At 44.2% G+C, this 22,082-nt stretch overlaps 1 protein-coding gene across 5 annotated transcripts in view; it reads right to left on the bottom strand.

Moving 5' to 3' along the window:
• Positions 1 to 10,246: 10,246 nt before the first annotated feature.
• DICER1 (dicer 1, ribonuclease III) overlaps positions 10,247 to 22,082 on the bottom strand; it is a 69,049-nt gene continuing 57,213 nt past the window's right edge. For all 5 annotated transcript variants that reach the window (XM_021679827.2, XM_021679828.2, XM_044918340.1 and 2 more), the window contains 6 exons: positions 19,753 to 19,908; positions 15,755 to 16,643; positions 13,704 to 13,972; positions 11,101 to 11,263; positions 10,935 to 11,010; positions 10,247 to 10,580 (listed from right to left, as the gene is read on the bottom strand). In XM_021679827.2, coding sequence (XP_021535502.1) covers positions 10,415 to 10,580; positions 10,935 to 11,010; positions 11,101 to 11,263; positions 13,704 to 13,972; positions 15,755 to 16,643; positions 19,753 to 19,908 — 1,719 coding nt within the window. In that variant the 3' untranslated portion in view covers positions 10,247 to 10,414. The remainder of the gene's footprint in view (positions 10,581 to 10,934; positions 11,011 to 11,100; positions 11,264 to 13,703; positions 13,973 to 15,754; positions 16,644 to 19,752; positions 19,909 to 22,082) is intronic.

The raw sequence follows: 22,082 nt of genomic DNA, 5'->3' as shown, positions 1-22,082 counted from the left end.
ATCTTGCATTTGATCCCAAAGGATCTCAAATACCTTCGACCCTTCACCAGGGCACTCCACCGTAATTCATAACGAGGTAACAGAAACCCTCACTGTAAGGCCCCACTGCTACATTTGGGGATTAGCTCACCTATCAAAGAAAGGTAGCCAGATCTGGGGTGGAAGGCAGCGGCTGCTTTACAGAGTGCAGAAACGGTACCGCGATCCAGACCGGGCGGGGGGGGGGATCCACCCAGGGGACCACATATGCAGAGTTGGAGGGTCCTCTAGCAGACTGTCCCAGGGGTTTACAAACATTAATTTTTGGCAGAACCCCTTCTTCCAACACAACTGTTGTAACAGAGTTCAATAAATAAAGGAGATAAACCTGGAGCGGCTCTGGCTAAGGTGGGAAGAAAGGAGACCCCAGCCCCACCCAGCCTCCTGCACCACATGGTGGAAGACCGTTTCCACTCTTGCAGTTCCTCACGCTGGCTGCCCGTCAAGATCCACCTAGGCCCCACCCCAGAGATTCTGACTTTGTTGTGATTCTAACTCAGATTTGCTGGTCTGGCCGAACCCCCCCACATACCCCCACTTTGTGTTTGAGGAACCTGAGACTCAGAGCAGAAGGGTTGTGCTTAAGGAAGTCAAGGTTTAAAACTACAGCCCAGAAAAATATAGCCTGCTCTCAGAATGTGTGCAGGGATGTCATCATCCGCGTTGAAGCTGTAAATTTGAGTTAAAATGTGAGTTAATTTTGAAGATTTATAGTGATCGCATACCTTAAATAATTCCTCAGAAACATGCAGGGCTTTATGATGTAGGCAAATAACAGGAATAGCAAAGAATAACATGGTCTACTGAAAAGACTGCACGTGTCCAAGGCACCGTGGACCAACTACTGTTGGTTCTATATAGACATCCTATAAGAACTTCTATGCATCCTTCAAAACCCAGTTCAAGCACTACCGTCCCAGTAAACCATCCCAGTAATCCTCCAGCCTTCTTCTACTCTGCCTGGTCAGCCCTTTATCGGAGGGGACACTGGACTGAAATGAATTGGTTATACTCACTTGTCACCGCCATAACTTGAGCCCTGAATTCAGGCCCTGTGTTTTGTTCATTTTCAGGGATGTCTTCAGCGTCCCCGCTTTTCTCTGCTCATCTGTAAGATGAGAACAGCAGTAGCACCTACTCTTCCCTGAGACACAGGGAAAGTGCTCGGGGACAGGAAGCACTCAGTAAATGTTATCCATCACTATTATTTAAACTTGGCCGCGCCACTCCGCCTTGCACTTGATTACATTACCCTGTTTTATTGTCTGCCCAGCAAATACCATTCTCCAAAACGATCAGCTTTCTTTAAATCTGTCTGCCCCTCTGCACTGGCACCCCCCCCAGAATATAAGCTTCTGTGACCATGAACGTGAGGGACTTCTCTGACTGGACCTCACTCACTTCCCGGTGCCCAGAGGGCCCCGACCACAGGGGATGCTGAATCAATGTTCATGGATGGATGCACAGATGATGTGTCAAGCAGAAGAGCGAGGACATGAGCTCGGCTTCTAGGAATCTACGGTCTTACCCAGCCATGGTTCCTACTGCTTCTGCATTTGCAAATTGAATGTTTGTAGCTTTGAGTATCAACCGTTAGCAGATCCCATGGGCCAACTCCTTCACTGCACAGGAGGAGACAGAGGCCACGGGAGGCTAATGACTTGGCCAGGGGGCGACAGACCTCGGCTGCGGTGCCGACTCCTGGACACCGGCTGCCTGGCTCCTTTGGGCATCCCTGGTACAGGAGGGTTAAAGTTGGCTCACCCCAGGGGCGTGTCTGGGACTTAGGAATGCCAGATGCCTCGAAATGCTCAGACCGCTGGTTGACAGTACCTCCCCTTTGTCAACAAAATTGGTTTTAGTGAGCCTTACTTCTGGAAAGCCTAGATTTTCTATTTATAAACATAACCTCAAGTTGGAATTCTGGCTTGTTAAGAAGACTGATTCAGCCCTTTATTCCCAAATAGGTAAATATAAGTAAAAATAACTAACCACCAAACAAAACCCAAAGTGGCCTTACAGCTCTTAAGAGAACTTAAAGCTCAAACACGCTTTCCCATAAAAGCAACTTCTGTCCCACTGTGTCTGCCCACATTGGAGCCCGGGCTCTCAAAGGGAGAAAACAAAGAGCGCCACACCCTCTGTCGCTGTGAAGTGTGGCCCTACCCATTTATCACGCTGGCCTCGGCAGCAAAAGCCAGCGCCAAGTTCAAAGATGTGACTCGAGTGCTATCTGCCTCAAGCACCACCTTACTCATCTAGGTCGGCCCGACGCCCAGTACTTAGTAGCTGCTTAATAAATATATTCTGGACCAAGAGTGCCGATGCGTTCGTTACAGCCCATCTTGTTCCCTGAAGGATCTGTGGCAACAGCACAAGAGTGACAGATGCTGTTACAGGACAGGATGGAGGCGCTGGGGGGATGAGAAGCTGCACACACCAGGATCTGTCCCCAGACAACAACTACGGTGGATTTGGCCAGGGCCTGTCTTCCCGAGGATCCACTAGGATGTTAACTGCCTGTAACAAGGACAAAAGCGTCATATTCTTCATTGCTCTGCTCCCACCACCCAGGAGAGTGCCTGCACACAGCAGGTGCTGGATAAATGAGGGAACAGATGAACTGGAGGTCTATCAGAAATCTGGCTCGGAGTGGCCCAGTAGTCCAAGCAAAAAGGGGAAAGATCCACTACAACATTCAGTGTCCATTTAGACTGAATATTCAGGAAAAGAGCGGGCTCTGTGAGGTCTATTTCTCTACTGGGTCTTTAACCCCACGTGAACCAAAGGTGTCCAAATGACCAAGAGGCCCAGCCCTCACCCCAGACTAGGACACAATATGTAGGAGAGACCCAGGTCTGGGGCGCCTGGGTGGCTCAGTTGGTTAAGCGGCCGACTCTTGATTTCGGCTCAGGTCACGATCTCAGGGTCAGGAGATCGAGCTCTGTGTCGGGCTCCCCGAATCTCGAGATTCTCTCTCCCTTTTCCTTCTGTCCCTCCCCCCACACATGCTCGCCAGCACACGCGCTCACTCTAAAATAAAATCTCCAAAAAAAAAAAAGGAAAAAAAAAGGTGACCCAGGTCCTATAGGTCCTGTTCTCCTTGGAGAAAACATGGTAAAAAGCAGGGATTTTCCCCATGTGGTGCTGGCTCCACTCCCCCACTCCCACAGCCCTCCTGATCCCGTACTTCATGTCTCCTGAAGAATCACCGACGTCTACGGATGGCAGATCGAGAACAGCGCAGCAGTGAACTGAGATCAGCATCTACTGTATAGTCCAGAAGCTTTTGAGACTCGGGCCATGGGGTGGTGGTTGCCTTCCAGTAGCTCACAGACATGAGGAGAAGTGGTGAGGACCAAAGGATGGGCACAGGCTGCAAGGTGGTGGGACGGAGGTGTCCTGGGGGGCTAAGTGCCCAGCTATGTCTGCAAGGATGGGTAGTGTTGGGTGAGTAAAGGAGGAGGTGGGGAGGGCCAGGATAGTTTTAGGCAGAGTCAACAACACCTAGAAAGGCCTCTCGAAAAGCTGCAGACTTGGGCTTATAGGGAAGACAATGTCCATCAACCTGAGATGGGCAAGGTGCACCCCTCTGAAGGAGGCAAACTTCACTCCTCTGTGCTTCGCTTTCCCCATCTGAAAAGGGGGGATCGCAGCAGTTACAATTAGCATTTATTATGGGCTTGTGACATGCGGGGCACTGCGCCCAGCACTGTACATCAAGTGTCACTTGAATCCAAATGACGCTGTTTCCCACTGTAGAGGCAAGGACACGAGGCTAAGAGTGGTTAACAACTTACCCAAAGTCACACAGTGCAGGAAACTAGGCGGGCTGACTCTAGTTCTCAGTGTGAACCTCCAAAAGGAATCATTTCCATACTTGTGGTGAGGAGCAAATGGCATAAAATGTGTACAACATTCAGCAACGACCAGGCCCCAAGTACTGTTCAGTAAGCCGCGGCTATCACGGGCCCACAAGCCCTGTAAGAAAGCCTTGAGGTCAACGTGTTTTGCAATTCAGAATGTCTCAACAGAGTAAAAGGCAACCCACAGAATGGGAGAATATACTTGCAAATCACAAATCTGCTAAGGGCTTAATATTCAGAACACATAGGGAACTCTCACAACTCACCACCACCAGAAAAAAACCAAGTCAAAAAGTGACAAAGGACCTGAAGAGACATTTCTCCAAAGAAGATACACGATGGCCAATAAGCACATGAAAAGATGCTCCAGATCACTGATAATTAGAGAAAAGCAAATCAAAAGTACGAGATGCCACCTCTCACCCCTTAGTATAGATATTACAGAAAACCAACAAACTGGAAACAGGTGTGGGTGAGGACGTGGAGAAACTGGAAGCCTTCTCCACCGCCGACCAGGTCACATGGTGCAGTACGCGGGGAAGTAGGATGGCGGCTCCTCAAAAAATCACAGATACAATTCCCGTACGACCCAGCAATTCTACTTCTGGAATATAGACGCTGGGGACTTGAAAGCAGGGACCCAAGCAGGTATGCGTATGCCAATATTCGAAGCAATGCTCTCCACAAGAGCCAAAAGGTGTGAAGCACCCCAGGCATCCACGGGCAAATGGAGGGTAAACAAACTGCGGCATGTATATACGTTGGAGTACTACTCGGCCTAAAAAAGGAAGGAAATTCTGACACCTGCTTCAGGATGGATGGACCTTGAGGCCCTTACGCTGAGGGAAATAATTATGTCTGTTGTCAAAGGACAAATACTGTCTGATTCTACTTCTATCAAGTACCTCGAACAGTGGAATTCACAGAGACCAAAAGCAGATTGGCGGCTGCCAGGAGCTTGGGGAGGGAGGCAAGGGAAGTTAGTGTTTCGCCGATGCAAGGTTGCAGTTCTGGATGGAGAAAAAGTTCTGGGGATGGACGGTGGTGATGGTTGCACAACAATGTCGACGTGTTTAACGCTTCTAAGCCGTATGCTGAAAAATGGCCGAAATGTTGTTTTATGTGTAAGTAACCACGAAACGAAGAAAGAGGAGAAAGGTCGAAGGGTTCCCCACACATTGCCTGGCCTGCCCACCTAGCATGAGTGCAGGCCCTTGCTCCCAGCACCTTCACAAGGACCACAGATCCGTTTGCAACGCAGCCGGTTCTGAAGCAGCATTTACCATCCCATCTAAAGCATGCGGTATGTTATGCCTCTGGATCTGCAAAAAGAAAAAACTTCCCTTCCATCTGGATTCTTTTCACGCACATCATGATCTGCAAACTGATCTTCCTGGCCTGGCTGTTCTCTGTTGCTAGCCAGGGGAGGGCAGGGTCCCAGTGGCAGAAAGACGTTGTGGCACTGATGCTTGGCCTGCACTATCCGGTGACTTCTGGGCCATAACACCAGCACGCACAAGCCTGTGGTGCTGACCCCAATTCCTCACGACTAAAATACATAGACTTTTTCTCCTTTAGTTTAGAGAAGTTGGAAGGAAGAAAAAGGAAGGGATTAATCCGGACTGTAACAGAAAACTAAACATTTTTTTCTCCTTCTAAGAGACTTATACTTACCATCCTGTTCTGCAGCCAAGTCACTACTATTAGTCCTTAGTTTACTAAGTTACAAAAAGATTGGGTCAAATCTTGAAAGACAGAATTCTTGCTTAACCAACAATATTAGGAGTATGTCCTAAAAACCTGGAAGCTGAACATTCTGTCCACTTGATTTTAGAATAACCAAATTCGCTTAAGGAATGTGTCAAATGCATCATGTATAATCCAGGAGCCGGCACGCATCAGTCAATATGGCAGAATTTCAGAAAAACACACCACTATTATTCAAATCTCGAAAAGAAAAAGGCAACTGCTACTATACAACTCTACCGGTAAACGTGAAGCAGAATTCAGTCAGCAAAACTTTTATCATATTAAAATAGGCATTTTCATAGGACCATGGAATCAGAACACTTGAAAGATCATGTCTGCTACAACCATCTCAGTGTGATCACCCGCTTGAACGGAACCAAAATGAGAAAAGAAAAAGATAGAAGGACACAGGATGAACAGACCATAACTTTATTGGAGCTTGACTCTGCTACAATTATTACAAAACAAACAACTAAAGGTAATTGGGGCCCATAAGGTGCAGGCTGCCCGTTCCTGCAGCACAATTACTGTATGAATGGGTTACAGTATGTTCCTTAGAACAGCTGCAGCATGTGATGGTAAATAGGTTACTGTCAATCAAATTATGTTAGTTTTTCTTGATTTTAGTCATTTCCCCTCCCTCTATTTACAGCAGAAAAGCCACAAAGTTTACTTGCTGTTCACCTTTGCGTTTTTGCTAGGTAACCTGCTGATGCAGTGAATTCTGAGTGCATCTATAAAATTTAAATTGTCTGTGGTTGATGTCCAAATAAAAACGGACCAGGAAAAAAAAACAAAACACTTAATGATTGAAATATATTTACAAGTTAGTTCTGAAAGACCATTTTCACTGCTAGTGGAAAACCACAATGCAAGTCTCAATGCAAGTTCCCGCGAGATCGCTCCTGGCGGCTCCAACAACTGGTAAAATCGCTTTATTATGCTTGGTCTTAAACGTATCTTAAAAGCTTTTCATGTACAATATAAAATAAAGAAATTTATTTGGAAATACTTAAATTCCTGAAAAGTAATCAGTGGTTGAAAAAATACACCTATTGAAATGCAATTAAACTGACCATCTAGGTACCGACCGCCAGGAACACGAGCTGGGCGAGGGCTTGGGCAGAATCTCAGATGCGGTTTCAATAAAGATATCCAGGTCTCAGTTTGGTGGCTTAGATCTTGTGTGAAAGGATCAAATACCCTAAGAGAGGAAGATGGAGAGCCTGCCATCGGCCGGGCCCTCAGACCGCACAGTGGTTGGGCTGGGTGTCGGGCACTCCCTGCACCCCAGTCTCCGTCGGACTGGGAACGACCTGGAAGGGTGTGGTGCTGGGTGAAGGGCCGTCTTTATAAGCCGCCGAGCAGCCTCGGGGCCTCTCGCTAGTTAGGGAGGGAAGTCCGAATCGTTCTGAGGGCAAGCTATTATGAAGAACGTTAAACTATTAGTAGTTTAAGAGATCATTACAGGAGTGTTAGAAGTCATTCTAAATTTAATCACTTCACATGACGTTAAAAGAAAGAGAAAAAGAAGTAACAAAACATATTTAAAAAAAAAAACATAATTAAGAGTTCAGTTAACAAATCTTTGTCATACTTTCACAAACAGTAAAAATGCCACAGACAAAAATGACCTATTTAAGTTGTGCAAGTATATGACACATTGCAGGCATTATAATTATCTTTTTCAAATCCGGTAAATCAAAACAGCAGCGAGGCCAAACCACATCTTTTTTCCTCTCCGTTAAGCATATTTTCCTTGAAATGAGGTAAAGCATGGTACCAAGTGCAATGCTTATCTGTGCTACACGAACAGAACAGAGGGGGAACAAAGCTATTACACAACGCAGCATAGTTAGGACTGTTGAAAGTATATCATAGAGGAAATCAAAAATCTTTACAATGAAGGTTCATGCCGACTAACCGCCACACAATCATCATAAGGAACTTCGCAGTTGTCAAGACACACTTCCCCAGCCCTTCACACACGTGCCTGAGGCACCACGACACCTCCCACCCAGCAGGGCCTCCGTATTACCTTCGGTCTCACGTTGCAATCACAGGAACAAAAGGGTGACACACACAGGGGTGGAAAGGGGGGCCACATAGAGTGATTTTCTTCCTTAGTTAATGGATGCAAAACATTTCAACAAGCTAAACTGGGGGAACTTTACAGCATTAAAAATCAGCAGCACGAAAGCGTTCATAACCATCTCGGTATGTCTCACTCAGAGTTTTTATTTTTTTAACTTAGTAACCAGGGGATCACAGAATGCGTCCAAGTGTGAGTCACAAATTAAAATTAGCTATCTTTCTCCAACAACAAAAAAATGAAATAGCTAAAGTTTGCCGTTGATAAAACATTTTGAATGGTAGCAGGATATTTGAACCCCTGAGAATGTATGACCTAATCATATCCAAGTCTGAACTTTTTCGTATTAACAAAAAAATACTCTTCTTAAGGTTACAAAATATATTGAGGCATTTTTCTCCCAATGGGAATTGTAACTGTGAAACAATCTGGTTTTGGTGCCAGGAGGCGAGAGAATCCCTTAACACTGGGATTAGTGCATTAGACACAACACAAAGCCCTAAGCTCCTGGCATCAGGTAGTTTATAACTTAAGAAGAGATCTGCGATCTAACTTGATCACGATCACCCTCACACGTAAAATTCACATCCAGCCTTACTTGTTAATTGTACACGTTTACAGTTAATATAATTCAAGAACTGCTTGGTTTTAACTTGCTAGGAGATCTCACGCTGAGGTTTTAAAAAAAAACAAACAAACAGAAATCTAAGGTTCCCAATCAGAAATATTTTAAAAATGAGCCTACCCAAATTAATTTGCTCAAAATCTCATTTAATAATTTAGATTGCAATTTAAATGTAAGATTGGAGACAACAAATAACATTGGAGAAGCTTAACATCCCCTTCACTCAGGTCTCCTTAGAAAGCGGAGCTGACAGTTTTCTCTGTGCACACGTGCAGAGGTGTTTCTCTGGGGGTGGGTGGTGCAGATAAAGCAAGAAGTACAGTATTCAACTGTAACTGAAAACAAAAAACGCAGCATTACATGAAGCATCGAGTTCAGAATGATGTGCTGGAAAACATTAGACACCTCTGCTCGGCTTTCTTAAACTTCAAGCATAATTAATGGGGCAAATTGCAGCAAACCTCTACTGGTATGTTGGTGGGAGTACAAGACCGACCCACAGCTTTTAAAAAGGTAAATTAAGAGGTATTATAGTTACAGTGCAAAAAAAAAAAAAAAAAATTAAAATTTCAAGCATAATACATAAACATAGCACCAAACGGGGGGAAACGCATGCAAAAGAAAAGAAGAACTGAGGTATTTAAGTGAAGAGTGCCTACAAGTCTAATTAAAGAAACTTCGGCAAATGCCTAAAAATGTCTTTTTTTTTTTTTTCTTCTTTTCCAAAGATGGAAATCATGAGCTTGTTTTCCTAAATTAATGACCTAAATCACAGATGTATCAAGATGACGGCAGTTTGTCGAAAACGTTACACTTCCACGGCATTAACAGCGCAGCTTTGGTAGGTGAAGAATGCACGCAACACTGTGACAAGTACAGTAAGACATTTAAGTGAGAAGACTAAGGGTAAAGGTGCTCTGTTTTGCTTCTTTAAATAAGTAACCAATCACTTATAAAATCTGCAGCATATTTTAGGTGTGATATGTCTAGAGTTTATCTTGTTAGAGCAACAGCCTACAGGGCAAAACTGTTTGCCACAAACAATTTCCATCAGTGGAACTACCTGGCAGGAGGTTTTTAGTAAAACTGGGTATTTAGCCAAAGATCATTTTTATCATGGTGCTTAAAAAAATCCATAGACTACATATATAATATTCTGGTTTTCAAAATGCCTTCAGGACACAGATGACAGAAACTCTAATATATATAATCCTTAATAAGTTAAGTCACAACTACCCTAGTGAGTTGCAAATATCACACTGTCTCAACCTCTAAATGCATAATAAAAGAAGGGAATGTCAAATAGTTTGTTCCAAAAAAGATCAGAAATTAAAGAACATCCATGAGGGTTTTACTTTTAAGGCAAGAACCTTTTGTATGCAAGACTACGTGGCATGAGAGAAAACGAAAATTTGATTCACCAACATGCCAGCCAATGTTCATTAAAAACCTGTCCCTTACTATAGTAAGTGCAATGGCGACCGGGAGACATCCTCTTAGGCAACAGATTGTGGAAAGAAAAGACAGCACGGGCACGCTTCTCCTCTCGCAGACCGCACCATCCTCCTGGGCGCAGCGGCCACGCCGAGGAGGGGAGGGCGCTCCACAGAATCCAGGGGCTGTCTCAGCTGTAAGCTCCTTGGCCTCCTAACGCTAAGCAAAGCTGACGGAAACGGAACTAAAAAACAAAAAGAAAAACAAAACCCCCCAAACAAAATAAAAACAAAATAACTGTCAATAATTCTCTTGAACACTTGCTAAATGTCATCATTAAAGCACTCTCGTGATTTAAACAAAGCAGAAGTGAGGAAAGAAGACAAGATTGTGTTTGCGCAAAAAACTAAAACTACAATTAGTTCCAAAATTTTTATACATATGTTAAATGTTTTATTCTGTAATCTATCTTGTTATCAAACAAACTTTAAATTCTGCCTTCGATTCATTCCACTCACTATGGACTTTTAAATCATCCTTCTCGATTTAAATAGTTTTCCCCTTAATTCTGCTTTTTGTTTTTTTTTTTTTCCATTGTAAAAAGGGGTTTCAGCTGTTGGGAACCTGAGGTTGATTGGCTTTGAGGCTGCGTAGGGCTCTTCTTGCTGCTGCAGACTTGGCGATCCTGTAGCTCCGGCCGACGCCTTTAAATTTCCCCTTCCCCACCACTTCCACCGTGACTCTGACCTTGCCATCATACGTCCTCTCAGCCGGGCTGTAAAAAAGCCAAACAGCGTGAATCACAAGTCAGAACTATTTATTATTATTGTCAATCAGCACGGAGCTCGCGCTTGGAGGCGGAGGGCCCGGGCACGAGCTGCCGGCACACAAAGGAAACGTGCATCACACGGCGGCGCGGCCCCCGGCAGACAGGGCTGAGGCTCTTCTTTAACTCAGCATTACTTTATCAAAGCAAAAGGGAAAGTCAATCTGACTACAAACGGAGAGTGCAGAGTGCGTGCCCCAGTGTAAATATTTCTCAGAATCATTAGTCTATGGCATCTTTGACAACTCTTGCCCCTCTTGTTTTTTAAGGAACTTAATTTTTTCCATGCACGCTTTTGCTTACCTAAATTTGGCAGTTTCTGGTTCCATTTCGAGCAATTCTCGCACAGGGGAACGGGGCACATTTGCAGAAAATTTTTCTGTAATCAAAATGAAAGAGTCATGTGAATGATATCCTTATAGTTGTTTTTAATTATGATTGTGTTTCTTTCGAAGGGAACGAACAGTACCTATTAGCGGCCGCATCATAGGATAGTACACCTGCCACACCATCTCCAGGGACATCCCGCTATCCATGTAAATGGCACCAGCAAGCGACTCAAAAATGTCCCCCATGGCCTTTGGAACTTCGATGTCCTCCTCCTTCTCTTCATCCTCCTCAGACCTCCTAAGCTATTTACACAAAGAAAAGGGACTTGTAAGCAACAAGGCCACCTTTAAAGGCATTCCACAGCGGTGTGTTTCTTTTCTTGGATAGGACTTTTATTATACCCTTTAACAAGGCTAACAATACCAACCATTTATGGCAATCACCTAACTACATTGTAATAGGTTCTTCACAAACATCTAAAAAAAAATTTTTTTTCCCCTAATTTCTCAAGGGATAAACAAAATCCCTTCCCCAGTTAGTAGTATACTCAGCAAAGGGAAAAAAGAGTACTTCTAAATGAAAACAAAAACAACACAAAATTAGAAATAGTTAATAAATGTACGAAAAAAATTTCAAATCCGCTCGTAACCAAAGAACTGCATCTTAAAACAGTTCTACCCCCTAGCGGCTTGGCAAGGATTAGGCCGAATGCTGATTAGTATGGCAATGACAAGAGTGTATATACACTGCTCTGGCAAGTATAAATTGCCACTTTTTGCCAGGAAAATTCGACTGGACAATAGATTCCCCCGAGTTCCCTTTTTATTAAACCCCTTAATACACACTGACACACAGTAGGTATTCAAATTAATGTAATAAAAAACTTAGGTATGTATCAAATGCCTTTTAAAAGTTCCTAATTCTTTGATGCAACAATCCCATCTCTAGGAATTTATCTTAAGGAGGTACTGGATATACCTACCACACCCATGTTTATTAAAAGTCCTCAGTAAAAACAACGTAAATATCTAGCCACAAAGGACTGTTTAAATATATTCCATTATAGCCATATATTGATTAGAGGGCAGCCACTGAAAGTCAAAATGCCAATGGATACACGGAAAGTTGTCCTCAAAATATTAAGTGAAAAAAACACGTTATGGTATACTATGTATAATTCCATTTTATGTTTTATGTATGCTTATGTTTATATACATTAGCAATAAAACATCACAGAATGTTCATTTTGGTAATTTCTAAAGCAGTATATTTATATAACTTTAATTTTCTTCTTGCTTATTTGTATTTTCTAAAATAAACACAAATTACTTGTGAAAGACAAACAAGAAAAGGGGGCATTTGGAGTTTTAAAAAAAATTTCTAAATGGATTGTTTAGCCATGTAGAGCTCTATATAAAACCCTTGTAATTCTGGCTACTGGGGGAAAAAAAAGACACTTCTTGTTCGTACATCACGGTTTTGAGGTAGAAAGGAATTTTAAAACTTATCCAATTTAATTCTCTCCTTTCACAGATGAAGAAACTGAGGCCCAGAGAAGTGGAGAGACTTAAGATTCAACAGGAAGTTAGAAAAGCCAGACCACTGACATTTCCAATCAGTTTTTGTAACTTCTAATACATATGATCATATAAACAAAGGAAAGGAAAAGAATGAACAAAAATTAACAGAACCAGCACGTCCCACTGTCATCAAAAGAGAACTTAAATCTAATTTTAGCTAATTCCTCAAATTCTAAGCTTAAACACTTCTAAAGAATAAGACCAGAAATAATACTGAGTACATATGAGATGGTTCTAATTCCTCGTGCCACGGCTAGCTGTGCTCCGACTCGGCCCATTCACCTTGGCGAAGGACACCCGGGAGAGCGGATCCTCCTTCAGCACGCGCTCTGTACTGTTTACAGGGTGGGACACTAGCCTTGCGGTTACGCCTCAAATTTCTCTCACAGCAAGTCAAGGAAAGAAATGCACTAGTCCCCAGCCACGGTTTGGTGCAATTTAAAAAAAAAGGGAAGGTACAAATTAAACGAAGAGCAATTAAAACAGCCACCAGAATTAAGAATAAATTCCCTGACTCCTTATAAGACATCTGCAACAAGGAAGGAAAACAAGGGAATCAGAACGGGGAGAAGGGGACCGAGAGTGCTCTCCTGGGTACACAGGTATGCAGATGGATGGCAGCGAAGGATCAGAGCAGAGTGGAAAGACCTAAGTGAAATTCTTTGCTACAAAACTTCAAAATAGCTCACAAACACATTAAAATGAGCTCCATCACCAAAGAACCTTTGGCTGAACTTACAACAGAAGCCTCTCAAATTCCAATGGTTAAAATTTTAGAAGGTTGGTTTTTAAATGAGATTTTCCTATTTTCAAGTAGAAGCAGAAAATACATTTGTGAGGCTTACCTGAGATCGTATCAGCGAATGTTTTCGGACCCATTTTAACAGAAAGAAAGGCAGAATGAACCGCAGGGAGGTTCATTCACTAAGGTTCAAGCGCCACCGGGGGCGGCGGCCGGCAGGCGTCAGTCAGGCAGGCGTCAGGAACAGAAAAGAGCCCACAGCCCCTGGCCCCCTCTCTCCCCTGGAAGGACCGCATGCACCAGCGCGGGGGCAGTCAAGTTTTTGAAGGGCCGACCTGGAGAGCACTACCGGGCCTCGGCCCCGCCCGGAGGCAAGCGGCTGCGAGCCACGCGCTGGCCCTGTTCTCCAGGAGCACTCACCTCGGAGTCCATGCCCTGCATCTCGTTCTTCTCCAGCTGGAACTGCACGAAGTCGTCGATGACGTGGAAGAGCTCGGGGGAGACGGCTTTGAAGTACTTGTGGTAGTCGTACTTGACCGCCAGCGACGCGAAGATGGTGTTGTTGACCAGTGCGGACCGCAGGTCGGTCAGGACGCCCGGGGAGTGCTGCCGCGGGTCTTCGTAAAGGTGCTTGGTTATGAGGTAGTCCAAAATCGCATCTCCCAGGAACTCCAGGCGCTGGTAACAATCTGCGGGCGGCCCAGAGCGCAGACGTCAGCTTGCGCAAACCCCACTCTTCCCGCACAGGCACCCACCAGGACGCCCGATCCTGGACCCACTGCCGACAACGCGGCCGGGCTCCGTTTTCCGTGTATATTCTTCAATGACAAACCAGGGGACATGTCACACTTACTAAAGCCTCTGGAAATTCAATTTGAATGGCAACTTAAGCCTATTTCTTATCTATAAATTGGGGTCATAAAAGCCTTCAGTGGCCCAAAGGCTCCTGCCCCTGCAGACAAGACGCTGGCCGGGCAGCCTCATCAGGTCAGACCCTTCCCGCGGGCACGCTGCTGGCCAAGCGGGTGCTGGGCGCCGCCGAAGCCGCAGCCTCACTCACACGCCGGCGGTCGGGGGCCAGACGCTGCGCACGTGCACGCCGCCCTCTGCCCCCCAACACCCCACGCACCCTGTGCTCTGGCCCCACACACCCCCTATTCTGGCCTCAAGCTCTGCCCCCAACACACCCCGCCCTCTGCCTCAGTACACCCTTATGCACCCCACGCACCCCGCGCTCTGCCCTCGCACACCGCCCCCACGCTCTGCGCGGCGCCTCACCCCCGCTGGGGAGTGTGCACTGGGGCCACCGTGCCTCGCCACTCCTGGGTCACAACTACCACCCGCCAATGAAGTACTAGAAAACCCTCTCCTCCACCTGCATGAGAACTGTTGAACTGGACACGAACAAGGGCCTAAGAAAGGCGAGTCGTGGCCGTGCGCAAAGACCTGGGCCAGCACGGGCCGGCTGCCCACCTGGGGGAAGGCGCCCGTGCTGGCCAGCACCCCTATCTCCTCCCCGGGCCGAGCAGAGCCCATCCAGGCCAGGAGGCGGGGGCACCAAAGTGGTGCGTCCCGGACACCCAGAGCTCCGAGGCAGGGGCCTCGGTCGGCAGAGGGCAGGAACCATGCCCCGCGGCTTCGCCACAAAGAGAAACAGCTCCCCGGGCCGCCAGCCCTGCTCGTCCAGAGCCAGATCGGTTTTCACTTTTTGGTTTTACACTCTTCTGATCATCTGAACCTTTCCTGTTTTTCTTATACAAACTTTATACTCTGCTTTGGTATCCTAGACTCAAGCACTTATTAATCTGATAGAGAAAAAAAAATACACAGGCTTTTCACAAGCTGAAGCTGACTGCAGTTCCAGGCGCCTGGTCCCCCTTCGCATCTCATGGACTGGCCACCGCTACAGAGGGGAGAAAACCCTGGAGCACAATGCCAAGTGGAAGACGGCAGCAGAAACCTTCCCCCGAAGAAGTTTCTTTTAGCCCACTCATCTTTAGATTTAAAAGGACCTTTAGAGAGGGGCCTTTTTGTTCGGGAAGAACGATAAAAGGATGTGGAAGTACATCCAGAATATATGTCATCAAGAACCATAAACAGCATTAAACGGGCATCAGAAAGACACAGGGGGAGGGCAAAAATGGGAAAAGCACAACAAAATAGGAAGGCCCCAATTTCTCCAACCGTGCAGCCCATGAAGTGACCCCTCTGCGAGCAGGTGAGGCGGGGGCGCTGCCAGCTATCAGCGGTGAGGAGCCCCGCGTGCACTCAGAAGGAAGAGGAAAATAAAGCTGCCTTCATCTTCCTCTTGCTCCCTCCCTCCACCATGCATCTGAAGCCCCAAGTCTGCACATGCACAGGTTGCCTTTTAAAAAACAAAAACCAAACAAACAAAAACCCAAGGCAAAAAGAGTGCAGTGAGCGCGAGCTCGCAGTTGCGGGGCACTGGAGTTCGGCCTGGGGCTCCTTACCGGTAATGGTATTGTAGTGGTAGGAGGCGTGGGTAAAAGCCTGTAGAAGGTAAGCCTTATTCTTGAACCTGTAGTTGATTTTCTTTTCGAAATTTTCGAAACCCGAGATAAGGTGATTCAGTGTTTTATCTGCGTCTGGATGATCAAACATACATCTTGGTGGAATCTTCAAACAACCGTACTCCACGTCTTTCAACACTGAGGAGCGCGAGCTGGCCACAGAGGCAGGCGCACGGCTCCCTGAAAGGTTCTTTTGTTGGCTGCTGAAATTCTCCCTAGTAGGGCACATGGCCTTTTCCCGGTCGGTCCTTTTCATTACCGGGAGCACCTTCAGCCCCAGTGAGCAGAGGAAAAGCTGAGCAGCCCTCTCGCCACAGCTGGTTAAATAGCAGCCCAGCAGGGCTTCCACGCAGTCAGCTATGCTTTTGTCTGCGATACACTGCTCAGTGTGCAAGTCGTAAGAGATGGACTGTTTCCCCGTGTCAACACCACAGTTTTCTTCGGATGGATTCCAGAACCCCACCACAAAGTCATCCTCTTCAACAGCTTTGCTAGGGTCCAGATAGCACATTGCATCCCAAGAGCTATAGTCAAAATCCTCGAAGTCTGATGAGAATGGCATACTACCTAAGGAGGACTTTTTGGGCATTTTCCACTCATATGCAGAATCAGTGGTTGAAAAAGGAGAAAGAGAAATTTTCTTTACAAAAGCTCCTGATCCCATTAACATGTTATCTATAAATTTGATATGTTCCTGATCATACTCCAGGAAATCATCTTCATAATCGGCATCCTCCTTTGGAGCCCTCCACATCAGATCCTCCTCCTCCTCGTCCTCCTCCTCAAAGTCCTCATCCAGCTTGCCATTAGCCAACATGCAGTCTTTTGTCTGAAATGAGGAGGAATGGGGAAGGAGGGGAGACATAGCTGCTGTTTTTAAAAGGGTTTGAAACTCAATAAAAGCAAGGGTTATGGATAATTTCAAATGACAACCACAAATACTAAAAGGCAACTTTAAAATCATGGCCATTTGTTTTCAATTAACATAAAATAAGTTATTTAATCATATAAACAAAGTAAAACATGTTCTTTGAATGTTCATTTTCTGAGTTATAAAATGATCTTTATCCAGTACAAAGCTTTAAGTTAAGGATTTTGAACACGGATATAAAGTTAAAATTAATGTCCACGAAGCAAAACTTCAGCTAACAAGTCTTACTCCAGCAGACACACAATAAAAGCACTCACAGGCCGATCACAGAGGTCTTCAATTTTGCTGACAAAGTTTTAAAATGTTTCAAAAAGATTTCAAATTAATAAAACTAAATTCCAGATGCAGAAAAAGCATTATCTGTGCAATAGAGTATAAATATGAAAAAAGATAAATTACCTTAAAAATCTGTAGAATATTAAAAATAGGCAATAGGGTGTTTCATGCTAAAGGTTTTGTCCCCATTTCCACTTCAAATCAAAGTACATTTGCTACAGTGTAAAAGTAGACTGCTCTGCTTGAAAACTAAGAGTGATCACTGAACTAAGCTACGAATCTGGGGAATTACGCTTTCCCCTCCATTGTGCTACAGTAATCAGAGGAACAGATTAAAGCATAAATGACAAAAATAGAAGAAAATTTAGACTAACATGAAACACAACAATCCAATTTCTGTCAGAAGATCTTTGCTAATTCCAATTTCTTTGGCAAAAGCTTATTTGTGAATGACAACCTTAATAATGGGCTAGGATTCAGTAATGATGTAACTTTTTTGCAATGCTAAAAGATGCCAAATTTCTGTTGTGCAAGAAATTAAAAAAAAAAAAAAAAGACTTTACTTTGGGGGGAAAAAGGCAGGAGGGTGTGCTTCAATTCTGATAGTGACAACTTTCCAGAGATTTGCTGACAAAAACGTTTTAAAACTCTGTCAAGGATTTTTTAAATACTGCAATATTTCATTTTAAGCCAGATTCGAAAGACATAGTGTATTTCTTTGAAAGTAAAGAAGAGCAGTGAACCAAGCCATGTCTCTACAACTATGTATCTTTATGGGTTTATTTATGTGTTTTTTATGAAAAAAGGTTTATAAAAGTTTTCCAAGAATGTGGAAGAACATGAAGAGACTGTAGTGGCAGATCTCTAGGAACTATTTCCTGTTAAAAACCCTATACCTTCCCAAGGTAACATGAGATGTTTTGGCCTACTATTTGGTCCTTAACATTAAAAAAGGCAAACTGCAATTAAAAAAGAAATCAGACTGAATAATTTTTTAATAAAAAAAATCCTTATATATCTTTAGTAAGATGCTACCATAGTGTAAAATTGGCACACACACACACGAGTAGGTTTTATCACAAATGTGCTATGTGATCTTGGACAAAGTTCTTTAATGCCTCTGGGTTTCAGTTTCTCTATCTGCAAAAGAGCGGGATTCTACCTCACTAAATGGTTTCCGAGAACACTTCAAGCTCCTAAAAAACAAAACAAAACAAAACAAAACCTGGCTTTTATAAAACTCTTTCCTCCTACGGTTCAAGTCAACTCTCTACCTGAGTTATTACCACTTCGGCATTCGTACGCAGTTTCTCTTAAACCTATTTGCTGAGGAGTGAGGCAGGCAGAACAGGAATGCAAGCACACGCCTTCCAATACCACGTAAGGGCCTATTTCAGTAAGTGTAAACTACTAAGTGAAAATATGAATGGTATGTTTAATGTATTCCCAAAACCAAAGTGCCAGGTCATCCGAAATGTTAAGGGAAATAAGAAATTTCTGTTGTATTTTTAAAAATTCTTTTTTAATCAAAAGGTCTTGTCAATGTCACTTTTATGCTAATTTTTTTCTAAAAGGCCAATTATATTATGAAACTACAAGGCAGAATAATTATTAGGAATGTTTTTCATAGATATGCAGTATTTTCTCTAAAGTCCTCAAAATCTCTACATTTTCCTCTAAGGTTCTACCTATTTCTAAGTTAATAGCAAATGTAATTTTTCTAACCCAGCCTGCATTAAAATATTCTCTTAATGCTTTTCTGGAGAAGTTCAATTTCTGTAAAAACATCAAAAACTGCATGAGTTAAAAATGTACTCCATAAAGGGGTAAAAATCAAAATCAGGGCACAGAGCGGCGGCCCTGGGGAAGCTTGAGACAGAGAACTAACACAGGCGTGTCAGGAAGAGGACACGAAAGCCTGTCTATTTAGAAAGCGTGACCTGTGAAAAGAAACCGTATTCTCACTGCTGGCCTGAAGGAAAAATTAAGTAACCATGACCGAGTGTCTCATTAATGCAAAATAAATGTCCACGAAATGAAAGTCGCCGAGAGATGGCCTTTAGCTTTGGGAGAGGCGCCGGTGTTTCCCAGCAGTCCACCTCCTCCTAGCCGCCCACCTCTGGGCAGATGGCTTTTCCAGCTCCGAGGCCCTCCGAGGTGCCCTCTGGTGGCCTTCAAGACAAGACAAAATGAAGCAGCTGCAGCTAGTATCTGACCTGAAGCCACTGGCATGATTTAAACTATTTCCAGAAAACTACAACCTTTATGATTTTCTTTCTTTCTTTTAAGGTCACCAGAGAAGACCGAGTCCTAATTGAGATAACCCTGACCTGCAAAGCAAGGCTTTACTGAAATTAATTATTTCATAGACTGGAGATCATAGTTCATTGAAAAAGTCATTGAACAGAGCTAAGGATCGAGGGAGGATAAATTGTTATACCTAACAGTAAAATGAAATGTTAGGGAGTTTTGCTTTTTTTTTTCTTTTTTGAGTCACGACATCATATATACTTCTGCCTCTGAAAAAAAAGCTGACAGAATCAACCCCCATCAAAATTACAACACTGTTTCTAAATTCAATGAAGAGACAGTCAATTTAAAGGAATTAATTCAATACACCAAATCCCTACTCTGTATTATAAATACACCATGGAAAGGAAACACAAAAATTAAGAGCACAACATTCTCCCGTTCACCAAAAAATAAATGCTTCCAGTTACCCAAAACTTACCATTTCATCTTTTTCCCATTTATCTGTGTTACTTTTGTCTTGGTTTACTACATAACCAGGAGGAAGCCAATTCACAGGGGGATCAAATATTGATACCACCATGCGGCTGGGCAGTCCCTTCTTTTTTCCAAGCCGATACAGATTACAGTTGCTGACCTTTAGCAGAAAAAATTTGTAAGATACTTATCCGCAAATGACCACTCCTGGAATTCATACCAGGCAAATAAACATATTTTTAGCTAAATGTTCTTCATATTACAACTGGCCATCAATTATTCATGATAGCAAATATTATATTCCCATATATTCTATATCCTTCAGTGTAGTTAGATGAGAATTTCTGATTTTCAGAGCAGATCAGAAAAAACTGATATGCGAATTCCTCATAAAGTCAGAACGAACAGTTCATACAATTCCAAACCTTTGAAAACACAACCTGATGATATTAAATGCAAACTATCAACTGAGACCATCAGAATAGAAAAAGAATCCACATGAAAAGTCTAAGATGTCACAATATTCTCAATGAAATAAATGGGGGGAAACGCCACAAACTCTAGCTATAAACTAGAAATTGGCACTGAACAGAGCTAAAAGAATTTTATACTCCTAGAATCTAAGCCACAAATACAATTTTAATTGTAATGTTTTCTCAAATATCATTCCTTTGTTTTGGATGGCATTTCAAGATATTTTTGTTCAACCATTTTAAAACAGAACAAAAGGTAGTAACTCCATGTTTATTCACATCAATAAAATAGCTTCATTGTTTACCCTCTGGTCTGTTTTTCCTAAGGACTCCGTGTCCTCTGTAACTCACTCAAATGGTAACATTTCTATCTAGGAATGTCTATTTAAAAACTTGGAAACCAGGATCTAGAACTGTCAATCTCATTTTCATTTTCTATAAACTGGGTTCCTTTTTATGGAAGTACTTCATGAGCCCCTTTTCCAGGGAACTCGATACCACTGACCAGGCACCCACCCTGGAAGAGACACCTGGCCGGGCATCCCTGAGAGAACGTCACTAAGACTGAGGAGCAGTCCCTGTGGACGACACAGCCGGGAGGGAACAGCTCAGATCAACGCCAGCATCCCTGCGCCTCCGAGGAGAACATAGCATCCAGATGGCAATGGCAGGAGGAAGACGGCAAGCACACCCACAGTCAGACGGGATGGTGGGCAGGTGGGACAGGAAGAGACGCTCAGGGATCCTGAGGTACGACTCGGGACAGGCAGGACCGGACAAGCGGAAGCGGGGAAAGCACTGAGAGAAGAACAGAGTGTGCACGTGCATGCAGGGAGCCTGTATGATGACCAGCTAGGGGCTCAGGTCTGGTTAGGACGCAGGACGTGTCCGGGGCGGGAGCCCACAGAGAAGGCTGCCCTTCAACACCGGGCTGAGGGAACAGCACTGATCCCTACAGGACATAAGCAATCAGAGCTTTCCCAGCAGATGAACAGAGCAAAGTTTTGAAATGTACACGAATTTCTTTCTTACCTAGTAAGAGTGTACTGTTAGCTTCCTACTCATCCTCAGTCTCTGACATTTTCTTCCTACAACCATCTCGTGGAAATCTCATTTGTTCTGACAGCTTTATCACTCTTACAAAGACTATTCCCCCAAACCAGACCCCAGTCCTAAACTCTTAAGTTATCTGAACATTTTACTGAATATTCCACTTCATTTCCCATGAGGTCTAAAAACCCTACACCTGACTCTGATTTCTACCTTTGTGCCTATATCACCATGAGCACCACCATCGCCCCAAATTCCCCAGCTTACACACAGTCACCCCAGCATCCCAGGTCTCTCTCTGCCCCTAATCACACTGACAGGCAGTGAGAAGGGTGGTGAAGGGTACGGCTCTCGCCTCCGACACCTCCCTGACTCTCTGGTTAGTTAGGCGATCTTACACGAACTAATAACACTCTCTAAACTAAGAAACTTTCCCCAACTGCAAATTGGGGACACGTTATCTACCCCTCAGGGGCTCGCTGAGAAGCATAAATGAGGGCTGTAAAATGCTCGGGGTAGTGTCTGGTGTTATAGTGTGACTTCGGAGATAGGAGAGTGTGACATTGGAGGTAGGGGAGTGTGACTTGGGAGGTAGGGGAGAGTGACATCGGAGGTAGGGGAGAGTGACATCGGAGGTAGGGGAGAGTGACTTCGGAGGTAGGGGAGAGTGACTTCGGAGGTAGGGGAGTGTGACTTCGGAGGTAGGGGAGTGTGACATCGGAGGTAGGGGAGAGTGACTTCGGAGGTAGGGGAGAGTGACTTCAGAGGTAGGGGAGTGTGGCTTCAGAGGTAGGGGAGTGTGACATAGGAG

The sequence above is a fragment of the Neomonachus schauinslandi genome, chromosome 9, assembly GCF_002201575.2.
Source record: "Neomonachus schauinslandi chromosome 9, ASM220157v2, whole genome shotgun sequence".
Classification (NCBI taxonomy): Eukaryota; Metazoa; Chordata; class Mammalia; order Carnivora; family Phocidae; genus Neomonachus; species Neomonachus schauinslandi.
The sequence above is the reverse complement of the archived record's forward strand: the minus strand, read 5'-3'. Positions and strand labels throughout refer to the sequence as shown.